The 17,991-nt window shown below is 39.8% G+C and overlaps 1 protein-coding gene and 1 long non-coding RNA gene across 2 annotated transcripts; one reads left to right on the top strand and one right to left on the bottom strand.

Moving 5' to 3' along the window:
• Positions 405-1,747, bottom strand: LOC109727437. The gene is made up of 2 exons (XR_002220774.1): positions 1,537-1,747; positions 405-642 (listed from the first exon to the last, which is right to left on the bottom strand). It is a non-coding gene; the product is annotated as an uncharacterized LOC109727437 (long non-coding RNA).
• On the top strand, positions 5,240-16,595 carry LOC109727566 (glycine-rich cell wall structural protein 1.8-like). The gene is made up of 2 exons (XM_020257711.1): positions 5,240-5,320; positions 16,305-16,595. Exons 1-2 carry the CDS (start codon positions 5,240-5,242, stop codon positions 16,593-16,595), a joined length of 372 nt encoding a protein of 123 aa, XP_020113300.1.

Raw genomic sequence — 17,991 nt, 5'->3', positions numbered from 1 at the left:
TTTTTTTTTTTATTGCAATTTGATTTTTGGGTCGGAATAAATACTTTTTCAATTTTATTGCAATTCGATTTTGGGGTTCGAAGAAATTTCCTTTTCAATTTTATTGCAATTCAATTTTGGGGTCTGACGAAATCACCTTGTCAAATTTAATTGCAATTTAATTTTGGGGTCTGAAAAAAATCTCCTTTTCAAATTTAATTGCAACTCGATTTTGGGGTTCAAAAAAATTTCCTTTTTCAAATTTAATTGCAATTTGATTTTGGGGTCCGAATAAATCTGTCACGCCCCGAATTACTCGTTTCCCCGAGCACGCCGACAAATCCGCCGTATACAAAGGAATTTCTCATGTATACAAAGCGATAGCTGTACCTGTACCTGTAATCATACAACATTACAACCAGTAGTATAGAGCTGCTAAAAGAGAAAACATATATAATAACAGAGGTCCACTATACATACATCATATCCTAGTATAAAAAAGACTCGCTCCAGCGAGAAACAACATCCGTATGTATAAGAACCCAAAAACTACAACTACCTGTCGCCGGTAAATCTCTAGTCTGCAGCAAATGGAGAGGGTCTAGCTCACAGCGCCCTTTCCACGATCCGAATCAGCAACAGCAGCAGCCGACGAAGATAGCTCTGCAAAAGGTTTCAACAACTGGGTGTGAGAACTACTGCAAAAAGAAGTAGTCCTCAGTGGGTACCGCTACCGACCTCAACGGCTCACCCACTAAGTCTACAGAAGTAAGCAGGAATAGTAAGGAAAGCTGGAACAAATCTATAGCTAAATGCTACTAAAACTATCATACTCTAACACAACAATTTGTAGAAAATGTAAATTCTGACCCAATCTCACTAGGGACTGTGAACACATCCGTCCCGCCTGTCGAAGCTACACTAACTGACACCAAACCAGATTATCAGTGGAGAGCAAGTCCAACCAGGACAAAGCGACACCAACGCAAAAGCACAAAGTCTGACTCTGGAGTGACACTCGTGGGCGCTACCTAACCGAGTATACAAACGTGTCTCTGTCGAGCTCAATTAGGCTCTCACAGGCTATAGTCAAGTAAATAGGGTCTAACAACTGAACTTACGTGCCATCGGCACAATCTGATGCAAAAACAGCAACCTGGATCCACCGTCAACCTCAACGACACCCGATAATCCGGAACAGCCTAAACACTGCTGTAAAAATATACTCGGCATCTCAGCACGAGCGTAAATATATTCTATACTATTCTGGATATCCACCGCCCATAAACTGTGGCGATACAAACAAACTACGACTCATAGAGCTAAATCTGGTAGTTTTAACATATGACAGTGTAGAAACGCCAGTTTTCTCCTAAGTCAAAACCAAGTCCAATATGTATAAATTAGCTAGTATTCTAAGCTCCAATTCAAGATCAATAACATACAAATCTAAGAATCGAGCTAAACAATATGCTAAACGAAGCTAAAAACACATGTTGTCAACATATAGAGTTAGGAGGAAATCCGCAGAATCCGGTAAGCATAACATTAACCCACCTCAACCGCGACTCCACGACAGCGAGACGTCGAAAGAAGCGGAACCACGCGCTCGCCCGGCCTCCCAACGATACGATTATGATGCTTGCGCGATCAAACGGCTCCTCGGCGCGACGTTGGCAACGATCCGAGCTCCACCCAAAGCCTCCACCACGTACGGCTAAATCCTAGAGAGAAAACCAAAAAAAAGAAGTCTCAGCTAATTAGGTTGATGAGGATAAGGGAGGTTAGGTGGCAATCTTATCCACCCCAAAATTACTATACTAACCCTCACCAACTCAAAGCCAAGAAAATTACTATATTAACCCTTACCAACTCCAAGCCAAGGATACTACAAAATGTCCTTTTCAAATTTAATTACAATTCAATTTTGGGGTCCGAAGAATTTTTTTTTTTAATTTTATTGCAATTCGATTTTGGGGTCTGAAGAAATTCACTTTTCAAATTTAATTGCAATTCGATTTTGGGGTCCGAAGAAGTGTCTTTTTTAAAATTATAATTTTGATTTGGGTCCAAAGAAATCCCTTTTTTTAAATTACAATTTGATTTGGGGTCCGAAAAAATATCCTTTTAAAAATTACAATTTTAATTTGGGGTCCAAAAAAAATTCCTTTTTAAAATTGTTATTTAATTTGGTGTTCGAAAAAATCTCCTTTTTAAAATTATAATTTTAATTTTGGGGTCTGAAAAATACTCTTTTTAAATTTTGATTGAACCAAAATTCAGATGTCCAAAAAAATCATCTGAACTGGTTTGGGTCGAAATGAATGCATATTGAGCATGAATGTCCGAAGAAATCATCCGCAATAAAATTTATTATTATTATTATTATTATTTTTGTTTTGATTCAACGTTCTTGAAAAGATTTGAAGGGTCTTGTAAGGACTGAGATTTTTGACAATGCGACTAAACTCTCTGTTGATGATGTTTATGTGTGTAATTTAATTACATAAGCACTCGTCAAGTTTCAGGAGAATCTGAGCTAAAATGGAGAAGATACGCGATTTTCAGTTTTCACTTAAGTGAATAGTAACTCCGGTTTTTCGGAGAAGCCACGGAGTAGAGTTGGCTTCTGGTGTGTATCGGACTCCGTTCATATCAGTCCAATAGCTCGTTTCGACCGGTTCAGCTGTTCTGGAACTAGTGGCGCTGATGGATTTTGAGTTTGACGCACGGATTTCGAGAAAATCCAAAAATACATGTTTTATNTGGATTTTGTAAAATAAAAGGTTTTCTACCCCTCGTGGTAGCGTTTTTAAAAGAATAAAGGTTTCTGTATAGGAAACAGCTTTCAAAAGATTTTTGTGGATTTCTGTTTATACCTTGAATGTAAAGCTGTGATGTGAATGGTGAATGTATGAATGTATAGTTATCTTTATATTCATCTGGTTGTGGTTGTATCCTGGTTGTACTGTGTATTTGATCGACGCCGTGCAAATACAGGGGAGACTCTGTCCGTGTGAACAGTGGATTCCCTGTATTTGTGGCGGATCTGGCATACTCTGGGGTCAGGATTTCAAAAAAAAAAAAAAAAATTCAGACGCTTTTTCGCTTTGTTTTAAACTGAAAAGAGACCCCGGGGCGTGACAGGTCTGAAGAAACAGAGAACCGTTAATTCCCCTCCCATCTTCTTTCGAAAATGCCAAACCGACGAGGTTGAAAATGACTGCGGCGTAGATGACGATGGTGGCATAGACTGTAACGACCGGCATACTTGATTCGACATTCTCGAAAGGGTTTGAAGGGTCTGAAAAAACGGGGAATCGTTGATTCCGGTCCTCTCTCCCTTTGAAAATGTCAAATCGATGTTGAAGGCGATTGCGGTAATGTGAACCATCCATCCTATTAATTAACGACTTCGACCAGGGTATAGAGAGGTCCGAAGAAACGACGGATCATCGATCCCCCTCCCCTATCCCATTGAAGAGGTTTAGATGGGCTTTGGCGACAATGGCATAGAAGATGATGGCGACAATGACGGTATTTGAGGAATAAGCATTGGCGAACTCTGTGCCAGCAGCCGCGGTAAGACAGAGGATGCAAGCGTTATCCGGAATGATTGGGCGTAAAGCGTCTGTAGGTGGCTTTTCAAGTCAACTGTACAAGAGATTTTTACCTCATACGGCTCCTCGTTCAAATCTTTCGAAGTAATTGGATCATTTTATTTGTTTGAGAATCTCCTCCCTTCCTTCACTCCATCCCGAAGAGTAACTAAGACCAATTCAGTCACGTTTTCATGTTCCAAGCATGACCTATGCGGTGTAAAAAAAAAAAGAAAAGAAAAAAGAGAGAAAAGAGATTTTTTTTTTTTTACCTGATGATCAAACGGTGGAAGTATAATGACAGACTGGATTAAGCGACACGGCGGTGCGGTCGAAGATCTTTCCTTCTTTGGATTTTTTTAGTATGTAGGAATGCGTGTAGTAGGGGTGAAATTGCTATTATCTTTCCTCTTTGTATCGTATTCTCTCTCCGTATTGCTATCCTCTCTCTATATGTATTTTTTTTCTATCCTCTATTTATAGTAGAATGAGAAATCTGAGAAATCGAAGTGATTCGTGGGGTTGGGCGAGAGATATTTTGAGGAATCGGTTGGGGATTCAAATCGAACTTTGAATCGGTTGTTGAAGGGATAGATATTTTCTCGTCAATTGGAGGGTTTAAAAATTTGAAATTCGAATTATCTTGAAATTCAAACTTGAATTTTGGGATGTGAAAATGATTGGCTGAGAAAAAGATATTTTGCGAGTTTGTTGGGGATTTATTTATTTTTTGAGAGATAGGTAGCACGCTACCCGCTTCATTTATTTCATTTAGAAATAAACTTAGCTGGAAATGTGAATCAACTAGGATTCGAACTTGGGTCTCGGGTACCAACCATCAAGCCCTTTTGTTGGGGATTTAAAATTCGAGATCAAATTTTGAATGGAAAAGGATATGTAATGAGATTATTAGGATAAAAAATATTTTCTAATTGAATATTGAATTATGGGATGTGGATATGGGCCGTCATAGATTGCGCCCATTTTGATGAATCTTATTGGGCACAAATAATAATATTCGTTGGGCTAAAATGAGGCCCTAATTATTGGATAGACCAAAACAATTTCACGGGTTTTGTAAGGCCCGTAGGCCTTGTTCATGTGTAGAGCCTATTGCATGGACTTGGATTATTATTGTTGGACCCAAATTATACCATAATTTATTTTATATGGAATCCAAGAAATTGGATAAGCCCAAATCAATATTACGGACCAACCATAATTTTCCCACCCTTTTTTTATTTTTTTATTTTTTTTATTTTACCCCAACAACGACATAGGGGAATGTCAGACGATCGCTGTGCTCAGAAGTACTATCCCTGGCCACCCAATTAACCAAAAAAGCCAATAATAAAAACAGGTCAATTACATGAGCATTAGGTGAGCAACAGTGAAACAAGCAATTTTGGGACACATTTATATGAAACTTACGGGAGCACGACACTGCACAGAAATCGAGAGGCGGTGTGCTCACCAGTGGAAGGTCTTCAGTGGCTGAGGCTGCTCGGAATAGTGTTCACGGCCTCCTTGAGGCCCAAGAATGGAGCAGGGAGCAGTAGCAACACCAAGGCTCAAGTGGGGGGTCCAGCTGGCCAACAACGAGTTGGGGGAGGTTGGCCTGGAAGAGGGGATGTCGGGGCTTGCGCTTGCCGGTAGCGATAATGGCGGCGGTCGAAGAAGGAAGATGGGCCACCAATAATGCCTTAAACACAGTACAGGAGCAGCAGCAAAAAAGGGATGCGGTACTCAGCCTAAAAAGAGACCAATGGTCGTCAAGGAGGTAGCTGGCCAGCCAAGAAGGGTCTTCGGAGGTCCCCCGGCTTGCGGCGACACTAGCGGTGGCGGTTGGCACCCAAAGAAAAAAGTGAAAAGAAGGAGGATCCAAAGAGGGGTCTAGTAACTCAGGAAATGGACCAATAAGGTTGAGGCGGCCCGAATGAGGGTCTCGAGTATAGGGGGTGGCGGTGGTGGCATCGGCCCGAGAGGAGTCAATAGTGCCGATCATTGATTTGGAGTCTCTATCATCGAAAATAAATAGGTGGCAAAGGAGTTCGTTTACTACTATAATTTTATGAGTATAGAGCCTTTCGTACTTATAAGTTGTTTTCGATAATGGAGCTTCCGAATTGACGATCCTACCGTTAAATCTGATTTAGAGCATTTAAGACTTCTAGGCCCTGTTTGGTTGCAGGATAAAATGGGAATAGCCCATTTTATCCTGCTTATTCCACCAAACAGGGCCTAAATTTATGGGTGTAATTTATGCTGGTCTTAACGGGATATTCAAGGATAACCCGTTAAGACCAATCCCTCCTCCCCAGCAGAATAGCAAGCTTCGCTTGGTTATCCCAAGGGCAAGTGTTAGAAAATGCATCAGGGTCTACAGCACAGTACATATATATATATATTCACCTACTCACATCGGGGTCGACCCTCACACCGGGGTCCACGAGGCTGCACTTAGCCTCGTGGACCATATGGAGTGAGAGGTCCAATGTGGACCTCTCACTCCACAGCCTCTCTCTCTCTCTCTCTCTCTCTCTCTCTATATATATATATATATATATATATATTAGTTTATTTTTATATAAATGGAAGGATGCAAGGGGCAAAGTTGGTATTTTCAAAAATATACTCATCACCTTTTCTCCTTATTCTTGGTTATTCCATCAAATTAACCAAACACACTTTAAATATTCTCAAGAAAAACACTTTCACCAACCAAACACTAATTTTCTTTTATTCTTGACTATCCCAGAATAACACCATAACACTGGAATTAAATATTTTATCCCCTACTTCGATATTCCCGAACCAAATGCAACCTTAGAAAATAAATTTGTAATTTTCGAAATTATAATAAAGTCCATCAAATGAGCATAAAATGAACAATCAAAATCGAACGACTTCCTAAAAATAGATGATCGTGTTCTCCAATTTAAAATCGGAGTTATTGATCTTTATCTAGATAATGAAAAAAAAAATTCTATTAAAAATTCAACCAATTTTGATATTTTAACTAGCAAGTATCTTATACCGACTGTTAAAAATTATCAATTTTGAGATCTTTTGACCATGGGGTAAATGATGTCGAAAAATTATGAAATTTGATTTCTAGAACTTTCAAATGCTCTAAATCATATTTAATGACATGGATTGTCGATTCGAAAGCTCTATCATCAAAAACGACTAATGAGTATAAATCATGGTTAGTTAATTCGCGAATAATTCGCAAATTTTTGAAGAAACGAATTAAACAGTCGTATTCGTATTTTTTTCAAAAAATTCGGAAAAAAATGCGTTTTTTTCGTCAAAAATAATTTTTCGCGATTTGCGAATGATTCGCCCAAAAAAACGGCGCTCGCGGTCACGGACTCGCGGTCGCGGGTCGCGTCGTCGCCGGTCTCGTCGCCGAACTCGTCCGTGTCGTCGTCATCCTCCTCCTCCGCAACCCTGGCCGGTGCCGGGAGCAAGAGGGCCGGGCCGCGGTGGCGGATCCCCTCTCACCCGAGGCCATCCGCGGAAATGAAATGGCCGGCGTTGCTCCCAGTGGTCGCGCGCGGTCCACGAGGACCACATGAGAGGGAGGTCCACAGTGGACCTCCCTCTCATATATATATATAATTGAGCTCCTATGCTTTTAAAAGTACCAAGTTATTGGTGCTTGTAGATTTGTAGCCATTGGATTAAGAGATATGCGGTTAGGATGATGTGGGCCCCCTAGGGTTGAGTGGGTGGTTGGTTGAATAGTATAATCTAATGGTTGAAAATGATCCGAGGAGTAGATCTAACGGTAAAAAACTTACAAGCACCAAGTGCTTAATGCTTTTACAAGCACCATAGCTGGACTCTATTTTATATATATATAGAACTAGGCTACTATGCTATTAATAGCACCAAGTCATTGGTGCTACCAAGTTTTTGGCCATTGGATTAAGAGATGTGCGGTTAGGATGATGTGGGCCCCCTAGGGTTGAGTAGGTGGTTGGTTGGATAGTATAATCTAATGGGTAAAAATGATCAAATGAGTAGATCTAACGGCAAAAAACTTGGTAGCACCAAGTGTTTCGTGCTATTAATAGCATAGTAGCCGAACTATATATATATATATATATATAATATATATATATATATATATATATTATATATAGGCTGTGGCTACTATACACTTATGAGTATAGACCCTCTTGTAACTCATAAATTTTTAACTGTTGATTGATGGAAATGTGTGGTTAGATGAATAGTGGTTGCCCCTAGCGTTGAGTAGTAGTTGGTTGAATCATGTATGATCCTAACGGTAAAAATGATCAATAAAAATAAATGCTAATGGCGAAAACTTATACTATACAGGGAGCCAATATCCATAAACAGTATAGTAGCCCGACCTCTCTCTCTCCTCTCCGCAGGAAGAAAGACTATCTCCGCTCTCTCTCTTCTCTATAATATATATATATTAATAATATAATATACTACTATAATTAATTATAATTATGCACTATAAGCTAACAGTACCAATCCCTTGGTACTTATTAAGAGTTTTGGCCGTTGGTAATGAAAGATGTTCGTATTAGAGATAGCGTCTCCCGGTTAAGATGAATGGTCTTAGGGTTGAGTGGGTGCTTGTTTAATGTATAATCTAACGGTGGAAATCGATCAGGTAGAATCTAATTGTAGACAAAATTCAATAGTACGCGTAAGGGCTGGTACTATCGAATAGTATAGTAAGCGCGGACCTCTTCTCTCTTCTCTCCCTCTCCGCCCTCCGCGTACTCCCTCTCTCCCTCTCCCCCTCTCACTCATCACTCCTCGTACTCCTCTCTCTCTCTATAATATAATCTATAATATATATGATATATAGTGGGCGGCTAGATCTTTATGGAACACGAGAAGCTCAGTGCCTCACTTTAATTTTCGAGTTCGGACTTTCGAAATCGACGATCGCTCCATTAAGACTTGATCTAGAGTATTTTAAGTATCTAGAAAATAAATTTGCGATTTTTCGAATACATTTGCCTAGTGATCGAAGTGGCTCAAAATCAAGCAACGCTGAAAATAAACAATCTTAAAATCTATGAAAATGATATGATCATTAAAATTTTTAGATCAAAAAATTATTGATCTTGTTTTATATGGTATAAGAAGGAATTTTCTAATCAAAGATTTGCATGTAAAATTTGATATTTCTACACCGTTAAACTTGCAACAGCTCACCACGCGCCATTAAAATTATTGATTTTGAGCCCTTCGCATACTAGGGCAAAATGAATCGAAAATCACAAAAATTTATTTCTAGTTACTTCAAATACTCTAGATCAACTTCTAACGAGCCGATCGTCGATTCAAAAAGTCCGAACATCAAAAACATAACTTTGGAAGCACGAGAGGTCTCCGTGCTTCCATAAGCATACCAGCCCAACTATATATATATATATATAATATATATAATATTATAATTATATAATATATATTATATATAGGTCCGGCTATGGTGCTTGTAAAATGTACCAAATATTTGGTGCTTGTACTTTTTTAACCGTTAGATCTACGCGCTTTGAATCATTCGACCGAGATTATACTGAATCTCAACCACCACTTACCACTAACCTAGTGGCCACATTATCTTAACCAGCACATCCGCTTTAAAATCCAATCGTCTAAAAACTTACAAGCACCAGATGGACTTTGTACTTTTAAAAGTATAGGAGCCAATTATAATATATATAATATACTATAATATATATATAATATTATATAATAGTTATATATATATATATATTTTACTAGCTGGTATAACGATCGGTAGCACGGAGGCCTCCGTGACATACAAAGTGTTTCCAATAGATGGCTGCAAATGCGACAATACGCTCCAATTAGTACTTGATCAGCACCTGTTAAAAGTATTTGGACACTAAATTTCATAATTTTTCGACATCATTTGGACATAGTGATTAAAAGGTCTCAGAAATAACAATTTAATGATAGATTGTGAGCGTTTGTAAATTTAATGTGTAAAAACAAATCCAAATAAAATGATTTATAGAAAATTCTTTCACTATTAGAGTAACTATTAATACCTCGACTTAAATTCATATCTTTTATCACATTTTTTTTAATGAGAATTTTTATTTCGCCTCATGGTTTTAAGACTACTCGTTTGATAGATAAATAATGCAGAAAATATTATAAAATTTAGTTTTCCAAATACTTTTAAAGGTGTAATCAATTCTTAACGACCGATCCGTCATTTGAAACCGCATCAATTGAAAACAATTGTAGCACAGAGCCTCCTGTGCTACCGCGATGGCGAATAAGTATACCAGCCTATGCTATAATAATATATTCAGTATATATAAGTATATATAATATATAATATATATATAATATATATAAATATATACTTCATTTATTCATATAGTATTTTATTTTTATATAGAAATATTATTATATAATATTTTATTTATAAATTTGTAATTATTTATTAATATTTTTAAATATATAACTCTTATATATTATTAATATAAGTTTATTATAATTTTAAATATATTTAATCTATATATAAAAATTATAATAATAATATATATAGTATATTAATTATTATATATTTATTATATAGCCAAATTTTTGATCCCGAATTTTTAATTGGTGAACGTATAATATCCGTATAAATTACGTATCCGAATAATTGCCGAATCCGTTTTTGTAGTATCCTTGGTTTTTGGGTTGTCTGTGAGATCTCAGCATATGAGGCTTGTCGACACATTTGGATGGTGTCGGGACAAGTCGGAATCGTTTTGGCGCGAAATGGATGCAAAACGGACTCAACGCCAAGCGAGAGTGGAGTTCTGACGCTGAAATCCGCAAGGTACAAGATTTCAGTGTTGAGTACCGGTACGGCATCGAACTGGTACCGGTACCCCAGTGTAATTCCAGAACAGAATAGTCTCGGGTTGTGCCAACTGATGCTGAGTATCGGTACAACATCTGGCTGGTACCGGTACACTATGTGCGAGTTTGCGGGTTGAGAGGCCGAGAAACGGTAACCAAATTGGGTACCGGTACTCCAGCTGAATTTTTGAGTTAGTCAGGGGCCTTTTGGTCATTTGATGTGTCGATCAACCTAAAGTTATCCACAACCTTTATATTCACAAAGAGAGCATTGAAGCCGGTTCTTCTTCTCCTTTCCCTCTCTCTCTAGTTGGTGGACTTGTACAGCGTAGAGATCGCAGCTCGAGTTCGGGAGGTTGTCGACATCGATCAGGAGGGCTGTTCGAGCGTGCGTGCGTCGCGGTTGCGTCGTTGGAGACCAGCGAGCTCGTGTTTTCCCTTCTTTCGACTTCTCGCCGTGGTTGGACGAGCTTTTCGAGGTGGGTTAATGTTTGCCAAAATCGTCGGAACTCCTCCTAAGTTTTAACACGTCAACATGTGTTTATCTGGTTTTGGTTTATCCTGCTAGTACTCGAATTCATGAAAATTATAGATTAGGCTATAAAAATCTGAATTTGGAGTTAAGTTAGTATTATATTCATGTTGGACTTGGAATTGATTTAGGAGAAAACATATAGATTCTACACTGTCACTTTCTGAAAATTACCAGATTTAGCTTTAGGAGCTGTGGTTCATTTGTATCGCCGCTGTTCGTACGCGATGGATACCTAGATTAGTGTAGGATGAGTTTACGCTCGTGCTGGGATGCCGAGCTTATTTTACAGTAGTGTATAGACTGTTTCAGACTGTCGGGTGCCGTTGCAGTTGACGATGGACCCAGATTTCTGTATTTTGCATCAGATTGTGCTAAGAGCACGTAAGCTATGGTTGTTAGACCAGTTAAACCCATTTGCATTGAGTATAGCCTGTGAGAATCTGATTGAGCTCGGCAGAGACACGCTTGCATACTCGGGTGGGTAGCATCCACGAGTACCACTCCGAAATCAGGCTTTGTGCTTTTGCGTTAATGTCGTAGTGTCCGGTTTGGACATGCTCTCCACCGACAGCCCTCGGGGTGGTGGTTGGTGTAGCTTCGACAGGCGGGACGGGTGTGTTCACAGTCCCTAGTGAGTTTGGGTCAGAGATTGCATCATTCTTATATTTATAGATAGCTAGCGTTGGTTAGCGATAAGTATAGTGGCATATAGCTGTAGAGTTTACAAGCTTCCTTTACTATCATTGTGCATACTTTCTGTAGACTTAGTGGGTGAGCCGTTGAGGTTGGTAGCGCTACCCACTGAGGACTACTCTTTTTTGTAGTAGCTCTCACACCCAGTTGTTGACCTTTTTTTACAGAGCCTTCGTCTGCGGCTGCTACTGTTGCTGATTCTGATCGTGGAAAGGGGGTCGCGAGCTAGATCCCTTCCAGCCCTGCTGCAATACTAGAGGAGTACCTTCCACATGTAGTTTTGAGGCTTTTTGTACATATGGTCTTATTGTCTGGGTACTCGCTGGAGTGAGTGGTGTAGTAGACATTTTGTATGTACTGGGACCCCTCGAGGTTTTTATATATATTCTCTTTTTAGTTTAGTAGCTCTTTACCTTATGGTTGTAGCTTGGTTTTGTTATAGGTACAGCTATCGTTTCGTATACAGGAGAAATTTCTATATATACGGCGGGTCTGTTGGCGTGCTCGGGGAAACGTGTAATTCGAGGCGTGACAGTTTTTTAGCTGTATTTTTCAACGAATTTAAAAATTAAAGATGAATTTTATTCGAATTATACCCGTACCGAATTTTTGCCGAATCCGAATTAACTATGGTATAAAGGCGATTGTATTCATAAGAGTATAGTAGCCGGACTCTCTTTCTCTCTCCCTCTTGCATGCAACTCCCCAGTGCAACCCAATTTGCGCAAAAGCCCTTTCTGCTATAAGATTTCGCAGTTTTATGTATTAATTGTCACATTATTTGCGAAAAGACTCTGCGATTGATTCTCTCTTATCAACCTCAATTGTATCCCTTTTTCTATAGAAATCTTGAAATTTCGTGAAATTGAACCCGTGCGTTCCTCTATGAGTCTAGTTACGCATGAGTCCTTCTGCTCGCGAAAGTTCTAGAAATTCTTGCATAAAATGATAAACCCTTCACGCATTACCTCTTTTTTCTTATTTTGCAAAAATTGCAACTTAGTCCCTTCTGTTCATATTTTCTTACTCAAAACTCACCGACAAGTGTGTTTTGCTCATAAGTTCCTCCATCTAAAAAATTGTGTGATTTGATACATAAAATGTTCGCGCTTTTTGAATAAATACTCAATGTCAATTATTTTGCACTTACGAAATTTATCCCCAAAACATCAGCTTATCACATGAAATTTCACTGAGGCCCCTCACATGACCTAAAGCACTGATAGACTATATAAGTGACAGTTTTCGTTTTGTCGAAAACTGCTCTGAATTGTGTGATAATACACCTTCTTTAAGAAATCCACTATTAAATATTAAGGTTTCTACACCCGAAATCACTATAGCAATCTGAAATTAAGTCAGAGGATTTGATGACTCAACAAGCCGACTCATCAAAATAATCATTGTGGATTTGGACGCAGGAATCAGGCACCCGAAAAAAGGGGAGTCAAATGCTCAAAAGAGGGATTCCAGATGATCGGGTGCAATAAGAGCTATCCAAAACAACTCGAATAGAAGGTTTTAGATGCCTAAAGTAAGGGATCGGGTGCCCGAAATGTCCCATTTTGGCTAAAAATGAAGAATTTATAATTTTGAGGGCTTATATGCAATTGTTATATTATTAGTTGAGGTTTTTTTTTACCTGATGTATGTACAGAGACACAGAGAGAGAGTCTGAAGGAGATAGTAAGGAGAAGAAAGACAAAGAAAGACCTGAAGAACTTTCATGATCGACCTGGCGATTTCGTGAATGCAATTCATGATGTAGCTAAAATATGCATTGGAAGTTAATTGCGATTTTTGTAGTGATAATTTTTGGAATAAATGGTAATGATAAATATGTGTTTTAGGCATTGATTTTGCCGTGATTTTGGGACATTCTAGTGCTGAGCCTTTTCTTCACAATTTCCCTTCAAGACGTTGATACAGGTGGGTTCCACATCACCAAACATGCTGAACTACTCATTATGTCTATTTTTTCCTGCCTATTACAGTACTAAAGTATCTGTTAGCATTATTCTTATAGTAGCTCTTTTCTTATATACCCATGCACCCATATTTGAGATTATTTGGTATTGTTAGCATGATATCTATGTGGATTGAGGCTCCCATCCTCGTTGTATATTCCATTTACTATAATACTGCCATTCATGAAAACTGTAAAACTGCCAAAAAGATTACAAATAGATAGTGAGACGTTGGACATTTTTTGAAATACCATTCTTATGATCTGTTTGATTATTGCACATTACCCTGCATTGGCCAATTGAGCTCAGTTACGAGCAGTGAGATATTGTGATACTCAGTGGGGTTGCGCTCCACGAGTGCCCCTTCGGAGCTATGGCGACTGACTAAATGTACAAGGTGTACGCATGCGAGCCGGGCCACCAGGTTAGTGTGGTTACTGGGCATGCAACGAAGCATGCTTGGTCAGACCTGTAAGTCAGCCGGTGCGATTGGGTCGTATTACTTTACTTATCCGATGTTTAGTTGATGCATGATGACTTTGCCCACTATATTGATTTACATAGAAATATTCGAGGTTCATTTACTTACTTCATTACTGTAGAGGTATGATAGTATGGTATTTATTAGATTATCTCATATTATACTTTGTTACTTGCCCTTTACTGCTTGTTTACTATACCTCTGATAGACCCAGTGGTGTAGGTCGATTATCATCAATTGTATCCATTGGAAATTATTGATTATTGTTCTTACGCCATCCTTTGTTGTTTCTTTTAAGATCATTCGGCACCAGTGATAGTCGCAGATTGAGATAAGGAGACAGCGAGCTAGAGAGCATCACATATCTAGAAAAGGGACAGTTAGAGGAGGACCCTACAAATAGTGATGTTTGTATAGCATTATTATATACTAGTGAAGTTACCCAAGCATTGCGGTGGAATGATACTATAGAAGATAAAATATAAATAAAATAAAAGCTTTAAATTTTTTTATTTGACTTGAGACTTCAATAAACACAAATATAAGATATAAAACTGATATAGGTATAAATATAGCAAAATTTATAATTTTGGTAAATAAATCACACATAACAATAATGAAAGAAGCAATAAAAAAATTTCTACCCTATACCCACCTTCATCGCACTATCAACATCGAAATATGAAGAAACTTTATTTTACTCATTTGTTTTTGTGAAAGCAATTGAGAGGTGGAAGTTAGGAAGATGAAGCATTGGATAGAGATGAAACCAGATAAATACATTAATTAAGAGGTGGGGGTTAGGAAGATGAAGCATTGGATGGAGATGGGATCATGTAAACACATTAATTGAGAGGTGGGGGTTAGGAAGATGAAGCATTGGGTGAAGATGGGACTATAAATACATTAATTGAGAGGTAGGAGTTAGAAAGATAAAGTATTGGGTGGAGATGAGAGTGGAAAGAGGGAAGCCAATGGTGAAGGAGGATTCGCCACGTGGCAAAAATTTAGGAGAAATAATGTATAGATAATATAGAGGTATAGATATAGATATAGATAGATAGATATAGATAGTGTATTGGTAGGTTATTGTGAGTTGTATTTGTATTTGTGTGTGAGGCTCGAGAGGTGATATATATTTGTAGTTTGTGTGATTTTGCTAGAAGATGGTTATATTTCTACATATGTTGCTATACATATATTGTGTTTGTATCATTCTGATACTTGCATAGTTGTTGGCTTTTAGGAAACTACTGGTTGCTAGTTGTAGCCTCCTAGGATATATCGACAAGTTGATATGTTGAACGCTTCACATGTATGACGGGTGCCTCGTGCATTTGGCGGATCTGTTGACGCACTTGATGGCTTCTGCTGCAACCCCGGGTGTGACACGTCAACTATGGAACATGTGAAACTTTGGTTCTCAAAACTTTGATTTTCTATAATTTTCAGCTCAAAATTATAAATTGTTACAATCAAAACTTTACAATCTAATCTAATCGACTAAGGCCATGTTTGGATGCATAAATATTTTATTCAATATATCTCTATCATTTACTTGAGAAGCTCATTTGATAGATTATAAGTGTGATCAAAATATAGAGTTGATATTATATTCAACATTCGAGTCGTTTTTCTGGATAAGATAAATCATCTCGTAGATGAGATATACTATTCTATCAAATCATCGATAGCAAGATTTTTTTAAGAAACAAAAATCAAACTCCTTTTTATAATCACAAAAAAAAAATTTATACTAAAAGATACTTATTCCAACTTTCAAATAGAACCTAAATATTAATGTGCAAGTAATGTGACAACAATCATACGATAGTTCTGTAATTGGTGGCAACCATATCAGTAATATACGAATATTTAGTCAATTAAATTTGATCGTTATGATTTAATTATAATAATTTAGAAAATTTTAGACAGAAATTATAGCAAATTAATTTTCAAGAACCAAAATATTTTGTATTTATAATTGGCCTTTTTGCATAAAAAAATCCACTTATTTTGGGCTTTTGCAAAATCGGGCCACCTTTTTCGTTTTTGCAGATTCGATCCGCTTTTTCAGCAAATTGAGCAAAATACCCTTATTACTTTTTCTCTTTCCTCTTTCTCTCTCCTCTTCGTTCTCTTGTTCTTTTTTTTTGCTCGCGCAGAGCTGGGGGGCGCGCGGCGAGCGCGTGTGCGGGGCGGCCGAGGGCGAGCGCGCCGAGTCCGGCGCAGCAGAGAAGTGCGGCGGCGAGCGTGTCGGCGTTGGGGGTGGGGCCGGAGGAGAGCATGCGGGAGAAGAGGAGGAGGACGTGGGCGCGGCGGGCGTCGGAGTACCTGGCGAGGCGGGAGAGGAGGGCGTTGAAGGAGACGGTGGTGCGACGGGGCATTTCGTCGAACAGTTGGAGGGCGTGGAGGAGGAGGCTGGGGGAGGAAGAGGCGGCGGCGTGCACCGTTAATGGTGTAATTACACACCATTAATGGTGTAATGGTGTAATTTCACCATTAAGGGTGTAATGGTGCACCATTAAGGGTGTAATGGTGCACCATTACACCACTAATGGTGCTGGGGGGCGCGCGGCGAGCGTGTGCGCGGGGCGGCCGAGGGCGAGCGCGCCAAGTCTGGCGCAGCAAAGAAGTGTGGCGACGAGCATGTCGGCGTTGGGGGTGGGGCCGGAGGAGAGCATGCGGGAGAAGAGGAGGAGGCCGTGGGCGCGGCGGGCGTCGGAGTACCTGGCGAGGCGGGAGAGGAGGGCGTTGAAGGAGACGGTGGTGCGACGGGGCATTTCGTCGAACAGTTGGAGGGCGTGGGAGAGGAGGCCGGGGGAGGAAGAGGCGGTGGCGTGCACCGTTAATGGTGTAATTACACCATTACACCATTAATCGTGTAATGGTGTCATTACACCATTAATGGTGTAATGGTTGCTGATCGAACTAAACGTGAAATATATAAGAAAAACATAAATGACAGGAAAGCTAGCCTTGACGAAAATCAGTAACCTACCGAAGCCCCAGGGTCGCCATTAATTACACCTTCTTTCTTTCCTGATTGATCGACAGAGCGTGAACCCTTGCTGTCCCCCTTCAAGTTTGGACAATAGAGAATAAAAAGGTTAAAATTTGCAGGGACTACCTCACCTATAGACCATTTTGTGATACACCTCTCAACGTTTTTTTTTTTCCGATTGATACACCCACGATTTCTCCTTTTTTTTAACTTCAATTAATTTTAATAGTGAGTCTGGTAGCCATTACACCATTAATGGTGAAATTACACAATTACACCATTAATGGTGTAATGGTGCACCATTACACCATTACGACGAAGAAGTAGCAGCCGTAGCGCGCCCGCGTGCCCGCCCTCCGCCGCTGCGTGCACCGGCCCGCGTGCACCATTACACCATTACGAAGAAGAAGAAGCAGCCGTCGGAGATCGCGACAGCGGCCGACGCCGCCCGAGCAGAGCCCCGGGCGGCGCGCGTGACAGCAGCCCTCGACCGGCGCGACGTCCCCGGCTGCGACACCCCGCTCCACCTCGCCGCCCGCCTCCCGCGTGCCCCCACCCTTGCCGCGGCGCTCACGGTCGCCGATGCCGACCCCTCCTTGCAGAACGCCGTCGGGTGGACGCCGCTTGGCGAGGCCGGAAGTCGCCATGGCGCGCCCCGTGCTCTTACAGGAAGAAGAAGAAGAAGAAGAAGAAGAGGGAAAAAAAAAAGGTGCTCCAGCAGGAGGAAGAAGAAGAAGAAAAAGAAAAAGAGAAGAAAAAATTGCTCCGCCTAACCTTCGCTTTTTTTTTCCGGCGGAAAAAAAAAGAACGAGAGGACGAAGAGGAGAGAGAAAGAGGAAAGAGAAAAA

The sequence above is a fragment of the Ananas comosus genome, linkage group 22 (assembly GCF_001540865.1).
Source record: "Ananas comosus cultivar F153 linkage group 22, ASM154086v1, whole genome shotgun sequence".
Taxonomy (NCBI): Eukaryota; Viridiplantae; Streptophyta; class Magnoliopsida; order Poales; family Bromeliaceae; genus Ananas; species Ananas comosus.
This window is presented reverse-complemented; position numbering and strand designations above follow the sequence as displayed.

What these genes read in the sequence shown, in the direction of transcription:
- LOC109727566 (XM_020257711.1), top strand. Translation starts at nt 5,240, where the DNA reads ATGGCGGCGGTCGAAGAAGGAAGATGGGCCACCAATAATGCCTTAAAC. An exon ending in AGCAGCAAAAAAGGGATGCG is followed by an intron (nt 5,321 to 16,304) that starts GTACTCAGCCTA and finishes TTGCTCGCGCAG; the next exon opens with AGCTGGGGGGCGCGCGGCGA.